The sequence below is a fragment of the Urtica dioica genome, chromosome 10 (genome assembly GCF_054948205.1).
Source record: "Urtica dioica subsp. dioica isolate 48M chromosome 10, U.dioica_male_clone48M_v1_H2, whole genome shotgun sequence".
Classification (NCBI taxonomy): domain Eukaryota; kingdom Viridiplantae; phylum Streptophyta; class Magnoliopsida; order Rosales; family Urticaceae; genus Urtica; species Urtica dioica.
In genome coordinates this window covers 21,509,548-21,527,009 of record NC_142765.1, presented here as the reverse complement: position 1 = coordinate 21,527,009, position 17,462 = coordinate 21,509,548, and the positions used below count along the sequence as shown (strand labels likewise).

The following is a 17,462-nucleotide window of genomic DNA, read 5'->3' as shown; positions in this document are numbered from 1 at the left end:
CCGATCGATGATCCGATGGAGAATCCCTATTATCTTCATCACAGCGACAATCCAGGAGCAATTCTCGTCTCTCAGCTGCTCAATGGTGATAACTATGCTTCTTGGAGTCGATCGATGCTAATCGCTCTTTCTGTCAAGAACAAGTTGGGATTCATCGATGGAACGATCCCCAAACCAGAACCGAATAATCCAAGATTCAACGCCTGGAAGAGAAACAACAATATCGTTGTCTCGTGGCTCCTCAACGCCGTATCGAAGGAAATCGCGGCGAGCATCCAATTCGGCGATTCAGCTGAGGCGGTGTGGAAAGATCTTCGAGAGCGTTTTCAGCAAAGCAATGGTCCTAGAATCTTCCAAGTCTTGAGAGATCTTGTCAACCTAACTCGAGATTCCAGGACCGTATCCACACACTTCACAAGAATCAAGTCTCTGTGGGAAGATTTCCAGTCATTCAAGCCCAATTGTTCGTGTGGAGGCTGTAAATGTGGAGCGACGAAGGAATTGGCTACGTTCAATGATAATATCTACGTCATGATATTCCTCATGGGATTGAATGACTCATACGCTAGCTCTAGAGGTCAAATTCTGCTCCTGGATCCAATACCGCCAATTAACAAGGTGTTCTCTCTTGTTGCTCAAGAAGAAAAGCATAGAGCGGTCGGATTAGAATCCTCTACTCAGGAGCAGTCAAACACCAATGCCATGGCGGTTAAAGATGATTCCACCTCTAAGAAGACCAACAAGAAGGATCGCCCCTACTGCACTCATTGCAAGATCCCAGGCCACACGGTGGACAAATGCTTAAAAATCCATGGCTATCCACCAGGGTATACACCAAGATCCAAGGCTTCAAGCGGCAACTCAGACGGACAACAAGAGAACCATTGAAGTGCCTCCATCAACGCCCTCACAGATGATCAGTGCCACCAATTGATAGAGATACTCTCCAACAAGCTCACCTCAACCTCATCTTCCTCTGCCAAGACCAAAGCTGATGCAAATCTTGCATCCTTCCAAACATGTTTTTGTTGTTCAGTAAAGGTTTTACATTCGACAAGTAGGTTTGGCAAAGCATGGATTCTTGATTCTGGTGCCTCAAAGCACATTTGCAATCAGAAATCCATGTTTACATCCTTGAGTCCTACATATGGGTCGACTGTTACCTTGCCTAACAACAATGTCATTTCAGTACATTACATTGGAGATGTTAAAGTAAACTCTGAACTTATTCTGCGTGAAGTCTTATATGTTCCTGTTTTCAAATATAACTTGTTGTCTGTTAGTGCCATCACTAAGAACAACAATGTCGGAATAGCCTTCACTGATACAGGATTTATTATACAGGATTTACTCAGTAAGAAGATGATTGGGAAGGGTGATCAAGTGGATGATCTGTACGTGCTGACTGAAGACAACACTAATCCCATCAATGCAGTTTCAGCACGAGTTTGGCACAACCGATTGGGACACCCCTCCTACAAGAAAATTCTTTCACTCAAAAATGTTTTACGGTTCACCTCCTCTACTCAGGACTCTGATCCTTGTATCATCTGCCCTATGGCAAAACAACACAGACTTCCTTTTACTAACTCTGTTCATACTAGCGAACATGTTTTGGATCTCATTCATGCAGACGTGTGGGGACCTTTCCACATTGTTTCACACAATGGTTACGGGTTCTTTCTTACCTTAGTAGATTATTTCAGTCGGTTTACATGGGTTTATCTGCTTAGAAGCAAGTCTGATGTTCTCAAAGTTCCTAATTTCATTACCTTCATTGAGAAGCAACTTGGAAAACCTGTAAAATGTTTTAGATCCGATAATGCAAAAGAACTTACTTTTATTGATTTTTTTGCTTCGAAATGGATCATGCATCATTTCTCGTGTGTTGAAACTCCACAACAAAATGCAGTTGTGGAGAGAAAGCACCAACATCTCTTGAATGTTGGAAGAGCTCTTTTGTTCCAATCTCATTTGCCTATAGAATTCTGGTCTGAATGTATTCTCACCAGTGCTTATTTGATTAATCGCACCCCTTCATATGTTCTGAATGAAAAAACCCCTTATACTGTTCTTTTTGACAAAGAGGTTGATTACTCTAGTCTAAGAGTCTTTGGCAGCTTGGTATTTGCCTCTACCCTGCACAACAAAAGGACCAAGTTTGAGCCCCGTGCAAGAAAATGCGTTTTCATAGGGTATCCTTATGGTGTGAAAGGTTATAAACTTCTTGACATTGATACTCGAGAAGTTTTTGTCTCGAGAGATGTTGTTTTTCATGAGAATGTCTTCCCATATGCTGTTAATGGTTCTAAGTCTCATTCACACTGCAATGATCTTTTCAGTGACATAGTTCTTCCAAAACCTCTTAGTAGTGTTGATGCAGGTGAAATATCTGTTAGAACTAACGTTGACAGGACTAATCAGACAGCTGCTCTCAATGACCAAGCCATCATCCCAATCGACTCAAATGAAGAGGAGTTATTGCTTAACATGCACACTGACGAACCTGCCCTATCCAGTGCACAAGATGGAGATTTTACTCAACCTAGCCACGATGCCCAGGCTGATGCTCACCCTATCAGAAAGTCATCAAGGATTTCTAAACCCCCACCTACTTACAGGATTATCACTGTGATCTTGCTCGAGCAGAGACACAACCTCAACCTGCCTTCACTTCTCCACATAGTCTTAACCATGTGTTGTCTTATGATAGCTTATCACCTGCATATAAGGCCTTTACTCTTGCTATTTCTTCTGCTTTTGAACCAGAGTTCTATCATCAAGCAGTGAAACATGAGGAGTGGAGGGCAGCTATGGATGAGGAGTTGGATGCTATGAAAACCAACAGGACATGGTCCATTGTCCCACTCCCGGCTGGAAAAAAGGCCATTGGATGTCGATGGCTGTACAAAAACAAGTTTCACTCTGATGGGACTTTGGCAAGACGAAAGGCAAGGCTTGCTGCGAAGGGATATACACAGCAAGAAGGATTGGACTACACAGAAACCTTTTCTCCAGTGGCTAAATTAGTCACTGTGAAAATGCTATTAGCAGTAGCAGCAGCAAAAGGGTGGAGTTTGGCTCAGATGGACGTCAATAACGCGTTCCTCAACGGCGATTTGGATGAGGAGGGTTACATGACAGTGCCACCAGGAGTTTTTACTCAGGAGGAGTCAGTGAACAAGGACTTAGTGTGTCGGTTACACAAGTCCATCTATGGTCTTAAGCAGGCGTCTAGACAGTGGAACCTCAAATTCACTGAGGTGCTTTTGGCTTTTGGATTTTCATAGTCCAAGGCTGACTACTCTCTTTTCACACGTGGACATGACTCTAGCTTCGTGGCCATTGTGTTATACTTGGACGATATTGTCATCGCTGGCCCAAGTCAGTCCTTGATTGAAGAAGTCAAAAGCTACTTGAAGACCAAGTTCAAAGTCAAAGACCTTGGTGTGCTGAAGTACTTTCTCGGATTGGAGATTGCCAGGTTTAAATCAGGAGTATTGGTTAGTCAATGCCAGTATGCTCTGAACATCCTCAGTGATATGGGATTCTTAGAGTCCAAGCCAGCAAAGACACCTATGGACCCGAGTGTGACTCTCAATGATACTGAGGGTGATTTGGTCGAAGATGTTACCACATATAGACGGTTGGTTGGGATATTACTTTATCTCACAATTACCAGGCCGGATATTACTTTTGTTGTGCACCAACTCAGCCGTTTTATCTCAACGCCACGAGAGCCACATCAACAAGCTGCGCACCATCTTCTTCGATACCTGAAGAGTCAACCAGCATTGGGTTTATTCTACTCAGCGACTTCGACTATGCAGTTGCGTGCTTTTTCAGATGCTGATTGGGGCACATGTCCGGACACTCGTCGATCTGTCACAGGCTTCTGCGTGTTCCTTGGTGATTCGTTGGTGGCGTGGAAATCAAAGAAGCAAGCTACTGTCTCGCGCTCCTCTGCTGAATCAGAGAATCGAGCTATGGGGTCTGCCACAAGTGAATTGCTTTGGCTTCAACAGATCCTTCGAGACTTAGGAGTCACGCAACAAGTTCCTACAGTGCTCTACTGTGATAACAATGCTGCCATGCACATAGCTTCAAATCCGACCTTTCATGAGCGGACTAAACACATCGAAGTCGACTGTCATTTCATTCGTGATCACCTGAGGCGTGGAAATTTGAAGTTACTTCCTGTTCGAACAGCCATGCAACTGGCAGACATTTTTACTAAGCCACTAGCTTCTCCTCTTCTTCATCACATGCTGGGCAAGATGGCTCTTAAGAACATTTGCGCGCCATCTTGAGGGGGAGTATTGGGAGTATTGAGTCTGGGTCAAGCTAGTCTGTTATGATTTTGCTTATATTCCTTACTTGTCGTTTGGTTTGTTTACGACAAGTCGTTTTATTTGCGAGCTTTTACTCGCTGACTTGTATAAATATTACCTGATTGTGTTTGAATTAAACACATCACATCAATATTCATTTTTTATCAGAGAATTAATTCTTTTCCAAACATTCTCTTCTCTCTTCTTTCTCGTTCTTGTCCAATCTCAAGATCGTGAAATGCAATATAATGAGCTATTTCTTTTTCGAGTTAATGGTACGCAATGTTTGAGTTTAGCGCCACTTAAATACTCAATCTTTTTTTTTCACGGAAAAAATACTTGAGGTTCGGGGTTTATACTAACATAAGTCCCAGGTGGCGTAGTTGAAACTTCTCACAGAATAATTAGAGTGTGATTCTTGATTATAAAAGGTATTTGGAGGGATCGGTCTTTAAATTTGTTAGATAAAGAGCATAGTAAACACTATTAGAGTAAATATATAAGAAAGAAAAGTCCGTTATCAACAAAAGTCCGTTATCAACAAAAGTCCCTTGTTTCTTTTAACAAAAAATTATATATGTAAGAAAGAAAAATATTAAGTTTATTATGTAAGAGAAAAATATAAAAAAAAGGGCGACATGGGCGGATCCAATAACTATTTCAGTATGTTTCTTAACTATAAAAATATTTAAAGGGATTAGTTTCTAATTTTATTTGACGAATAGCGAAATAAACACCATTAGAATTTAGAATAAATAACAAAAGCAAAAAAACTATATTAGTATGTTTCCTAATTATAAAAATTTAGAGGGATATTTATCATAGATAAAAAAAAATAAATACCAAATATTAATCTTATCATGTTAACAAATAAAATAAGCGCCAACATATAAAAAAATAAAAATTAATTCCGGCGATACCTGCCGACCACTCTCCGTCGTATCGGAAGCACAAGCCGAGCTGGAGATCCGTCGACTCCGAAAAAGCTGAATAGGCCCATTACGACCCATAACCTTATGTTTTATAATCAATTGTTTTGCCTATTAACCTAGCCAATAAAAGTTCATCAACAAGTGCGAACCTACGCTCTTCTAATTTTAATTCTTTTTTTTTTTTACTTATATTTCACGAATTTATTTTATTTTTTATTTGACTTTCCTATTTTAAAGGATTCTGTTAAATTGCTAATTAATTTGAAATTTCCTGATTCAAAAAAAGATATTAATCGGTTTCAATTTTTATTTTGTTTCCATCTTTTTATTAAATAAATGCTAAATAGATTGCAGTTTTACTAGCTATGATTAACCTTATTAATAGGGCATTAAGTGCAATTCAGAAAAAACTTGTAGTTTTGCTGCTTTTAAAAAAACACAGGAGTTTCTATCAATGTAATAGTTTGTTTTTTTGTTCGAAACAAACAAAATAATTAATATAATTGTAAACAAACAACAAGAGGCATTTGCGCCCGGAATCGGCCACCGGGGTGTAATTCTGTGGGAAATTCTTTTTGGATTTGTGAATGTCTTTCATGTATTCAGAACATTGTCTCAAATGATTTAGTTGTTCATATTTAATAATGGCCATTCCATTAAAAAAAAATAAAAATAAAAACTTTCGACTATAAAATGACCACACTTAACACTAAAAAAACATACAATGGTCCGTTTAAAAACAAACACATTTATTTATTTATTTAATAAGTAACATGGGCTATTTGTTTTCTAACAAACCGATTCAGTTTTACAATAATCAACAAATAAAACCAGTAATAAAAAAATCATTTATTTACACAAATCCATTTATTTTTCTTAGAGGTGTTCATGAGAACCATCAACCCAAACAACCCGATCATCCAAATCCAACCGCATTATTTTCTAACCCGGCCCATTAAAACCCGAAAAAATTTGGGTTATATCCAATCTAAACCGCAAGTGTTTCGGGTTGGTTTGGTTTTTTATAGTCATAAGATTGGGCAGAACTAAACCAACCCGATATTGTTAGATTTTAAAAAAATCAAGAAATATGAAAATATTTATCAGTGTAAATAATAAAAATATACAATATTAATGAAAATGCATTTTTGAATTAATTAATTATTTTGTAGGTGTATTTTTATGTTCGCGATAGTTGACAAAGAGATACAAATAGACTCAATATGATCATAAATACCTATTTTTATTAATTTTTTAACTCTTTTTTTATTATTAATATATGAATTTTTCATGAGGTATATATTTTTCTATGGAGTATGAAAATTGAAATGAAACATGATTTATTTATTCTTAGTATTTGCATGGTTTTTGTTGAATTTGATTCAATGATTCTATTTTGTACTTTTGTTGTCATAAATTAATAATCCGAACAAACCGACTCAAGCCATCCCAAATGAACTACACCAAACTAATCCGACTATTATTAGTTCGGGTAAGTTTAGTTTCAATACTATAAACGGTTAGAATTGGGTTATAATAATGACAAATTGAAAAATTGCGGGTCGTGCTTGATACTCTATGTAATTAATTGGTCAACCAACTAATCACATTTAATACCCCAATTATCTCCACCCATGTATAATAAACCTCAAATAACAATCTGATTTCGAATTAAAGCAAATTTCTTTTTTTTTTAATCAATTTAATTTATTTAATAAAAAATATCAAGGAAATTTTAGACAAATTATATTCATTAAATCGGCTCATTGACTATTTATCTAGCACTATAAATATATAGCTAATTTGTAATGGTCCTTAAAAAAGCTAGTTTTAGGGCCGACACTGGATCGGTTCGGTTCGATTTTGGCCATTTTTCATATTCGAATCCGAATTTTTGTTTTATAAAAATTTGGTCAAATAACCGGTCCAATTTAGTTCAAATCGAAATTCGGCTATCCAGTTTCTTAAATCCAATATCCAATTTTTAAAATTCTGTTATCAAGCTCTTTAAAATCCCGATCCATTTTTAAAATCAGTTTAAAGAAATCGATTATCCCATTCTTAAAATCTATAATCACTTTAAATTCATTCCTCGTTATAAAACTATTCCAATGATCAAAATCCGGGTAAAAAATGAATCCTTTCATCCTAGCGTGATTATTATTTTTTTTAAATAAAAAATGATCGATTAAATATTTTATATCCGATTTTTTTCAAAAATTTAAAATCAATGTCCGATCCGATTTTTAAAATTGGATCAGTTATACGAATTCATAATATTTCGGTTACATTGTAGCACCAATTTTCGATTTTGATATTAATTTTATCTAATTTTCGATTCGATTTTGTACGATCATGAGTAATTTTCTTACTTGCCAAAAAAAAAAAAAAGAAGAGAGAACACGAGTAATTCTCTTACAGCAATTAACTCACGCTGTCATACTCTTCATCTTCTCTTTTGTCATATGTTACAACTTTGCAACACCCCAGTGGGGATTGAACCCACGACCTCCACACAGGAGGTGGTGTGGAATTACCACTAGGCTATCCTAGGTACCACAACTTTGCAACACCCTTCTAATTGCGATTTGCGAAATGGACATTGCTGCTGATTGGTCTGATTAAAATTAAGGTCCCACATAGAAAAAATCGCCGTCTGTGGGAATCGAACCCACGACCACATGGTTAAAAGCCATGCGCTCTACCAGCTGAGCTAAGACGGCTTGTGATTTTGTCCAATTAACATTCTAAGAATAAAATAAAACTAGTCTAAGTCTAGTCTAGTCAATAAAGCATATTCTCTTTTTTTTTTTCTTTTCGTAAATAAAGCATATTCCCTTTCATGCTCATGATTCATTTGACGACTAATTTATAGTCCCCATTCTTTAATTTTCTTATGGCAACCATCAGTGACACATTTAATCAAAGTTATCGATCTCATACTTTGATCTCATTTTTTTTTTTAGTGTTGGAAAAACGTTGTAGAAACTTTATAGCAAAGAGTTTCAAAAACATCTAAAACTGTTCTAAAGCAATAAATGTTATCTTTAAAGAAAAATAAAGGTTTAATTAAACTTTGATTTTACAACAGTAGAAAAACTACATTCTAAACTTTGTTTTTTTACATTTATACCCTAAACTTTAATTTTGAACAGTTTTAACTCCTTTGAAATTTCGTATTGTCGCACCAAAAAAAAAAAATTGCCTGCTTCTCTTTCAACTAGTTTTTGATGTTTGGGTACCAAAAACCCTAAAAAAAAAAGGATAAAAGTAAATAAATAAAAATCAAAAGAACTTAAGACGAAGGACAATTTTAATGGCACATTTTCTCTTGCCATAACAATGATGCACATTAAGAATAGGAGCCAAAGCCAAAACTGGACTAGGGGAAGATATTTCACAAGACATTACTAAGAAAAAACGACCTATAAGAATTATCACAAACATGTACAACTGGAATTTTCAAGATCTCCCCTCCACTAAGAGAGAACAGATAAAGAAAAAGAAAAAAAAAATCAAAGCGAAGAACCTAGTAATACAACACGTGCAAAATTACATTCCGACGATAACGGTCAAACATTAACCGGGTTTACAACTTGGTGAGGGTAACGGATTAAAAAGGGTAATCACCAAAAAGCCAAAACACACCCTTCTTTTTCTTCCTTTCCAACACGTTGTAGAGAGAAATCGTCACTTTCTAGAAAATATAGAGATAAATAATCCAAATGCCTCGGCTCAATTACCTCGCCGCGGGACACCCGAAAATGAACCATCGTCATCAAAGAGGAATTGTGGATCAAGCCGATATGGGCTCGTAGGGATATGATAGCCACGGGTGATTTAGAGCCTCCAGCGCTGATGGGCGCTTCTTTGGGTTGACCTCGAGCAAATGGTTGACAAAGTCAATGAACCCTTGGTCTCCCATCGGTAGTCGATGTCTCAAAGACGTCTTTTTCGGTATCAAGTACTCCAACCTGTTGCTTTCCTGAGGAATGAAGACCACTATAATATTCAGTCAATTCCTTCAATATATATATATATATATATATATACACATATATATATATATAATGGCCAGTCTACATGACCACAAAGATTTTTTTTTTCACCCTATTGCTGCAAAGATCCTTTCTGTATATAAAGCCCGAGAGCCTCTAAGAAAAACTAGAAAAGAAAAATAAAGAACTGGCAGATCATGTGATTCTTCTCAATCTTATGGAGATAAAAAAAATGAAAGTATAAAACAGACTTGTTTGACCTGAAAGATGTTATGCTCCTAGCCAATTGTTCTAGAAATATAAAAGATTTTTGTTTTAGATAAAAGGAACATTTATATAAATCGACGAATCGTATTTAAGATATAGAAGTTTTTTTTAGGAGATAAAAGAAACATTTATATGAATCGACAAATCTTAATTAAAATGGAGGAAAAAACTTAATACATTAATGGGATTGAGAGGTCCTGATGAGCAAAGCAAGTGCAGATACGGACCATAATAGAAAATATTAACTAAATAGAAAACAGATGTTTCTTTCTTATTAACAAAAAAAAAATAAACGTTTGAACCAGCAAAAAAAATTAAAAAAACTCAAACGTTGTAATTACCTGATTTCGTTCATAGAGCATGTGATTTTTGGTGAAATACTTGTATGTGTCACGGCCTTTGGCTAACATGGCTTGTTCAATGGGACCTATGATTCCTATGACCCGTGCAAGTAGCGTTGCAGGCGAATCATTTTGGAACAACACCTGCATCAAAAAAGCAAGCTTGTTGTAACAATTATGTACCGAACTCCTAAGACTGAAATAGACAGCATATTATTTCATATATTCAGAATAATTAGAGAAATACATATTAGTTCTTTCTTCTTTTTCTCCGCTTTTGTTATTTCATCACATGCACGCTTATAATGATGGCTTAAAGATTTAAAAGTAAAATTTGAAAAGAAAAATATAATATAAACAGCTACACATGCACAGCGCCTGGTTCAGAACATCTACCAATTTTCCTTCGACCAATCGAGGGAAAAAAAAAATCATCGAAAATGAAAGCAAGAATCACTTACATTCCCAGTACACAGTTCTGCCAAGATGCAACCGAGTGACCATACATCAATCTTCTTGTCATATGAGAGTCCCAAAATAACCTCTGGAGCGCGATAAGATCTAGATTGTACATAAGAACAGAGATGATCGGTTTCGAAGCAACTACTCCCGAGATCGATGACCTTTATTTCGCACCTACTGTAGCTTTTCACCAATATGTTCTCAGGTTTCAAGTCGCAATGTATTAGACCAAGACCATGCAAAAACTGAAGAGCCTCTAAGCACTGAATGGTAATCGACTGCCCAAAGAATAAAGAATAAGATGAGTAAGTAAGAGCATACTTAACAAAGTCTACCATTTTTCCAGAACCAAATATACCTGCAATCTTGGCATCGTAAAGTAAACCTCTCCACCCGATTCTCGGTTAAATTTATGAAATTCGTACAGGTTTGCCTTCAAAAGTTCGCACACTATAAGCAAATGCTCCTGCAAAATAAAAACAAGAATTAAGGACTGCTAAGACATGGCCCTTTGATTTGTGGTAGGACTTTAATAATAGTCTTTTGTCATAAATAAAAACCCTTGGTATATGTCCACTAAGAAGAGAAAAAAAAAATTCCACAACGGGTGAAAAAAAACACTAAATTAGCAAGTAAATGATGTCACTGTCACTTACTCGATAGTAAAAGTAGTCGTACAGTCGAAGGAGATGGTACTTGTCGGCAGGATCATGCTTGTTGACATACTTAAGAAGCTTAATCTCATCGAGGCTTTGATCAAAGAAGTCCTTGTTGTTTTTTATAATCTTTACACAGACATCCATGCCTGTGTGCAAGTCGTGTGCTTGTATTGCTTTGCTGAATGCAGCTGATCCAAGGTACTCAGTTACGTGATATCGACCGGCTATTACTGAGTTCAATACAACATGAAAATTCTTGTCCTCCTCAAATCCAGTCCTGACATCATACAACCCAAATAGCTATGAAAATTAGGATAAGTTCATCAACACAACTTTTTTTTTTAATCAGAACCAGCGTGAAATAGGAGCTGAAAAGCGATGCAGTAGGACTAAGGCGAAAAAATCAAGATGACCTTTTCAAAATAATTATCACAATCCTGAGAGCTGATTTTTTTTTTTTTGTTAATAGGCGTGGGGTACCAAAAAAATATAGCATTTCCTTGAAAGGTTTCTGTCAGATATTTCCCAACTATTATTCATGAATAATATTTTTGTTATTTTCCCCGCGATAGCATCGGATTCATAAAGAATAAGATTTATTTATCCCCTGCTGGTGTATTGCAAACTGTCTAGGGATACACAATAAAAACAGAGTTTCAGTGAGCTTTACCCGATAGTTCTCGCACTACCAGTCCATAAGTTGTTCTTAGGTTTTGTTATACTACTTCTTAGGTCTGTTTCATTATATATATATATATATATATATATATATATATATATATATATATATATAATTATACTGTTTCTGAGGATTCATCATCCCCTTCCAAAGACCTCAAAAAAGAAAAATAAAAAAACAAATACAGCGACATTTTTAAACATATAAGGTCTCATGCAATACATGTATTCACTCTCATGGTAAAAAAAAAAAAACTGTTCAGGGATGAAAGAAAAATCTTTAAAATTTCTGATTTAAGAAAGCTATACCTGTTTTTCCTGTGCACAATTTTAAGGTTGAAGGTCTCAAACTCTTCCTCTTGAGCCTTAATTTGCCTCACTTGCTCTTGGACAGCAGCGGCTTCCTCGTCCTCGAGCGATGTAGCTGTGTCTTCTTCCCTCGCAACACCAGCTTTCTCATCGTCTTCCTTCCGAGCGCGCTCTCGCTCCGCATAAGCGTAGTTCGAGAGTGTCGACGGAGAAGAATTACCGGACCCGATGGCGTTATCTTCATTATCCTCCTCCTCTCTAGAACTCTTAGCAGGTGAAGAATCGCTGCTCTTCCGCCTCCACGAAGAAAGCATATCATCAGACCTCATTAAAGCATTTAAGCATTCATCAGTATCATCACCCACAACAGCATTAGAGTTGTTCAACTTTGACCACGCAGGTTTACTTGAGCTCGACTGCACCAGAAGCTCGTCTCTTGACGGCGGAGGAAACGAGAACAAACCCTCCGTCGGACTTTTCATCTCCATCGATGTCCCCACACTATTCCCAACAACATATTTTTTCAATTCTTGCTTAGCCACTTTCTTTCTGTCTCTGGCATGTTGTTTCATGTCTGGATCGTGTCTGGACAAATTAAACCCGGCATCACGATCCCGGTAATATTCAAGTTCTCCTTCGCTCCCGATCAAACTTTCCCGTACTTCACTGCCGAATTCTGCGGCATCACTGTTGATTCCTACACCAATTGATCTCACCGAACCGTGCTGATCTTCTTCAGCGCAAACATCATCTAATCGCTGTCTTTCACTGTCCTTCAGAGTCTTTCCGTCGCCTAACATGACAAGTTCATTTGTCTGGGTGACAAAGCCTTGCCAGACAGGCTCTGCGCGCATCAAATTTAGTTCTTCTACATCCATCAAGTGTCCATCGTATTGAGCTATTAAGTCGTTATTATGATCCCTTCCGTACATTTCCGTCACAGATAGCCCAATAGGATCATCCGAAGAAGTGACCGGTTCGACATTTTTAGACTGAAAATACTGCTCTCCGGAGAAGTAAGAATCCTCCTCGGCAAAAGATTGATCATCGTCATCGTCTTTGGTTTGATCTCTTTCCTGAGGATCTGGAACACTACTAACATGCCCAGTTCCTTTTTCGTTGTCGCTTGGATAATCAATTTCGTGAGCCAAAAACCAGGCCTCGTCCTCGATAGGTTGCCTCATGTATCCCACATCGTCATCATCGTCATATTCATCAGAATCCCAGTACTCATTCGGATAGTCTACAGATTCACTCAAGCCATCACCAACAGTGGCAAAACCAGAAACCAGATCAGATGTATCCTCTGCAATGCCCTGACTTACCGATAGCCAACTGCCTCCACCAGTTCTTTTCCCACCTAGAACAATAGTACAGAAACAACTTAGCCTTGTCTTCATTAAGCATAATGTTGAGAAAATACTATGTCGAATTACAAATACTATGATCAAATGAGAAAACCTAATTTGAACAAATATATCGAGCAAAAGTTTCACGGACTCTTTCATGATAAAATTTGAAATTCACCTTAATCAAGCGAAATTTCAGGCTGATGGAGGAACCTAATCGACGATGGACTTAATATATTATCAGCCAAATGCCTAAAGTTACATTGGATACAGGAAGGGGAAAAAAAATTGTTTTTCAATCACTATAGGTTTTCCTTGGAAAGTCGCATTAGAAAAAGATATTATCAAGCATGCCTCTGACAAAGATCTCATTAACATGTCAATAACAAGGATACTCAACCCCAAAACTAGAAAAGAGCGGGGATATGAGTGTATTAACCTACCAATGAAAACTTCCAGGGTGTCTAATAATATTACGAAGAGACAAGGTATTATGAAAGAAGATACTACACCAGGTTTATAGTTTTAACTAACCTGCAGAACTGATTTCCTGCCCAATGGGGACGTCTAAATACGACCCTATTAGCAAGGAGCTGTCAATAGCACTGAGCTGTGAGACAGGACAGTCTCGATCATACTTTTCCTCCCAATTTACACTCATCAGCTTGTCCTCCGACTTGAGCTTAACCGGCGGCAACCTCGGCAACTCTTCTTTATGCTCAGAGCTTCCTTGTGTTTTTCCAAAAAATAAAGTTCTCCCCACTTCATCAACCTGCTCCTTTATCGCTGCCCTAACATCATCCGACACTGCTTTTCGCTTTCCCTCCTTTTTGCTGGAACCCGAACCACTATCATTACCAACTGACGCGTCTACTTTGGAGAACGGGAAAACAGTTTTGACAGGACAATCTTTCCACACATCTGAAAGCAATGGTGCGGCTTCCTCGCTCCTCGACCACAGACTATCAGTGAAGCTGTCCTTTGGGAATCCACCGCTAGTCTTGAGATGCTGATCAAGTTCCTTTGATTCACTTATCTGGGTCCTTTCGTGTTCTTGCTCGGGAACATGTTTACTAGTACTTCCCGACCAAGGAGTTTTCTTTTCACTTGATAAACTAACACCCTCTTCTGGCTTCACGGTAGTCTTACCAGCATTTGTAGAATTCTCACCGCCAGCATACTGATTAGCCGTACCGTTGCTAGAGCTGAACTTCCATGAATGCAAATCGAGAACAGTGTCCTCTGAATTTTTATAAAACGTAAATCCCTTTTCACCCGGCTTGATTGCTTCACTCACTTTACTCCGCTCACCGGAAGAAGAAGAAGAAGTAGAAGCATTTTTCCACTTACTTTCAGACCCATTTACACCAGTTCCACACTGGATCTCTTTAACTATAAGTTCTTTGGCAACTTCACCTGCGACACTTGGCAACCCTTGATTCTCCACAACTGGTTTACCCCCATTCTCTCCGACCACGGAATTGCTCGAGTCCTTGTTTTCAAGACTAAGCTTCTCGAGCAAACCATTCAAATCAGGGCGATTACCAAGTTCAGTGCGTAAAGCCGCCTCAGCTCCAGTGAACCGATTTTTACGCAGGAAATCAAGAACCAAATCAACCGAATTCGTGTCAGCCATTCTCTTCTCGACCGCCAACACCTACAAAAATCCCAGAGATAACCACCAGAGAAATCTCATCCTGAACCAAAACAGATACAAAAGAACCAAAGAGGAAATCCAAACTTCAACTGTATGCTCACACGGAAGCGACTTCAAGGTACAGAAAAGAGAAAGAAACAAAAATAGTAAATTTGAAACAATCGTGAACCAGTTAGGCAACACTTACCTCAAATCAGGTAAAGCCAAGCACCAAAATTCTTTCTTCTTGAACTGTCTAGATCCTCCTGAAAAGTGGGAGCAAAAAACATGTGATTAACAATCCAAAACTCATTTTCTTTCAAAAGAAAGAAAAAAGAAACACAAATAACTACTCTGAACTGTCCAAAAGAGAGCATCGCTCAGAGGCACCAAAAAAAGGTCAAGCTTTTAAATAATAATAAAAAGTCTTATTTATTCGAAACGCCAAACGAAATTCAATTAAGAAAAGTCTTTTGCCGGCCAAACTATTTATTTTAAATTATATTTAGAATATTCACAACTCGGATCCGGAGCCGATATATGAACCAGATTGCACTCTCCGGAATCCACTGATTCCAAAACTCACAGCGTCAATTGAAAACCAAACAGAAAAAGCGAACCCAAGAATATATACTCCAGGGTTTCGCTGGGGATTTGAGCAGCAAAACGAGACTCAAAACGCAACTAATCCTCTACTAATGCACACGTAAAACCAGAGATCTGTGAAAAACCTAGTTCCGAAGTGCTTCTACGTCGTGACAGTAAAGATATGAAGGGAAAAAAAAAACTAAGATTGAAAAAAAAAATCAAAGAAAGGAATAAAAAAATGAAAGAGAAAGAAAGAACAAACCTGACTCGAGAGATATTAGATATAACCGTGTCTTGTGCAATATAAAGAGAATGTGAAATTGCAAAAATGTGATTCGCTTCGCTTTCGATCTTTCTCTGGTTTTAATTTGTTGCTGAGGAAGAGAAAGGGCTTTTTTAGGGTCACGGCTTTCTGAAGCGAAAATGGTCAGTTTTGAGAGAGAGAGAGAGAGAGAGAGAGAGAGAGAGATTCTTTGGATTTTGGATTTCGGACATAAACAAAATCTAAAATGATAAAACCCAAAAACATTGAGGTCACTTATTTACGAGCTTACCCTTCGTTTCTCTCACTCGCTCCCGCTCATTGAGCCCGAATGTGCTGTTAAAGAAATTAACAAAAACAAAAATAAAAACATTTCACGTGTACGTTACTGGTAAATGTTTTTTTTTTAATATTGTCTGCTGTTTTTTAAAGAAATGAGTTTTATTGATTACTTTTGTTTTTTTATTATTATTATACTTTGTTGAGTATGCAATGGAATGGTGGTGGTTTTGAACTTGAATGTGGATTTTAGACTAGCCCACAAAAAATTGTTTTTTTTTAGTTTTCATCTATTTATTTTGTTTATACTTTTATATTTTATTGTTGTTTTAATCAAATAATATTTATTTTACTTTCCAAGTATGCAATGGTGATAGTTTTGGGTCTAGAATTTAGACATGCCAGTGATGCTAGCTTAAAAATTATATTGTCGTTGGTTTTCATATTTTTATTTTATTTGGACTTTTATTTTTTATTGCATTTTATATAATATATATTTCACAAAATATTGATTACCTTGTTTGTTTGAAATTCTAAGAATAAGACTCTTTAAAAAATCATTATGAATCCATACTAAATTATCTCGTGAACGTCAATATATTTCTTCGATAATTCCAGTCTTTCCAATTCGTAATACCTACTACTCATAATTTGGCAAGTGGTCCTGAACCTAGACATGATCGCTCCCAAATTAAGTAGATGTTTTTAAGTTGCGACCACTATAAGCTCAATACCGATGCATCAATTCAAAAATATTTAAATTGCATTAGTGTCGGAGCCTTCTTTTGCAACTCTCTTAATTTGGCAATGGTTGCCTTGTCTTGAAATCTTTCGAGCTAATTCACTATCAAAGAAGCTGAAATTCTCACTCTTTTTGGGCTTTCGTAGTGCTTTTGTCTATCCACTTTGTGAAATCATATGCTAAGATGGTGGTTTAAGCCAAGGATTTAAAAGTCGGCGAATTTCCAGGAAATTCGTTTCTGGCGAGTCAGCGACCGTCAACAGGGTAATATGTCGTCTCGTCGTCGTTTTTCGCCGATATTCGTTGTTTTTCGTTTTTCGTCGATTTTCGTCGTTTGTCATTTTTAGTCATTTTTTTCCCCTGAATTTTTTTTTGCTGTCGTTTTTTTAAGAAACAAATTATAAAAAATATTATATACAATGTATTATACATTAATAGCACAAATTTATAAATATTTTCTATTAAAAAAAGATTATATACATAATGTATTTTCTTTATATATGTTTAAATAATGAAAAATATATGTATGTACTACATGTATATATATTAAATATATTTTGCCACATTTTTTCCGTTCGGTTTTCAATCGGCTTGTCGGTTTTCCATGGAAAACGGCATTTGAAAACGGC

The 17,462-nt window shown here is 37.0% G+C and overlaps 1 protein-coding gene and 1 non-coding gene across 3 annotated transcripts; both read right to left on the bottom strand.

The window, feature by feature from the left end:
* Positions 1 to 7,913: 7,913 nt before the first annotated feature.
* On the bottom strand, positions 7,914 to 7,986 carry TRNAK-UUU (transfer RNA lysine (anticodon UUU)). The gene has a single exon. It is a non-coding gene; the product is annotated as a tRNA-Lys (tRNA).
* A 629-nt stretch (positions 7,987 to 8,615) lies between these two features.
* LOC149383984 (Protein kinase superfamily protein) lies at positions 8,616 to 16,029 on the bottom strand. 2 transcript variants are annotated; one of them, XM_089628401.1, is made up of 9 exons: positions 15,813 to 16,029; positions 15,171 to 15,228; positions 13,861 to 14,983; positions 11,978 to 13,337; positions 10,988 to 11,267; positions 10,690 to 10,797; positions 10,331 to 10,609; positions 9,870 to 10,013; positions 8,616 to 9,248 (listed from the first exon to the last, which is right to left on the bottom strand). In XM_089628401.1, the coding sequence occupies exons 3-9, from the start codon at positions 14,960 to 14,962 to the stop codon at positions 9,060 to 9,062; spliced, it is 3,462 nt and encodes a 1,153-aa protein (XP_089484527.1). In that variant the 5' UTR covers positions 14,963 to 14,983; positions 15,171 to 15,228; positions 15,813 to 16,029; the 3' UTR covers positions 8,616 to 9,059. The 2 variants fall into 2 exon arrangements, with proteins under 2 accessions (XP_089484527.1, XP_089484526.1); XM_089628400.1 differs by having other exon boundaries at positions 13,861 to 15,023; positions 15,813 to 16,028.
* Positions 16,030 to 17,462: the final 1,433 nt, after the last annotated feature.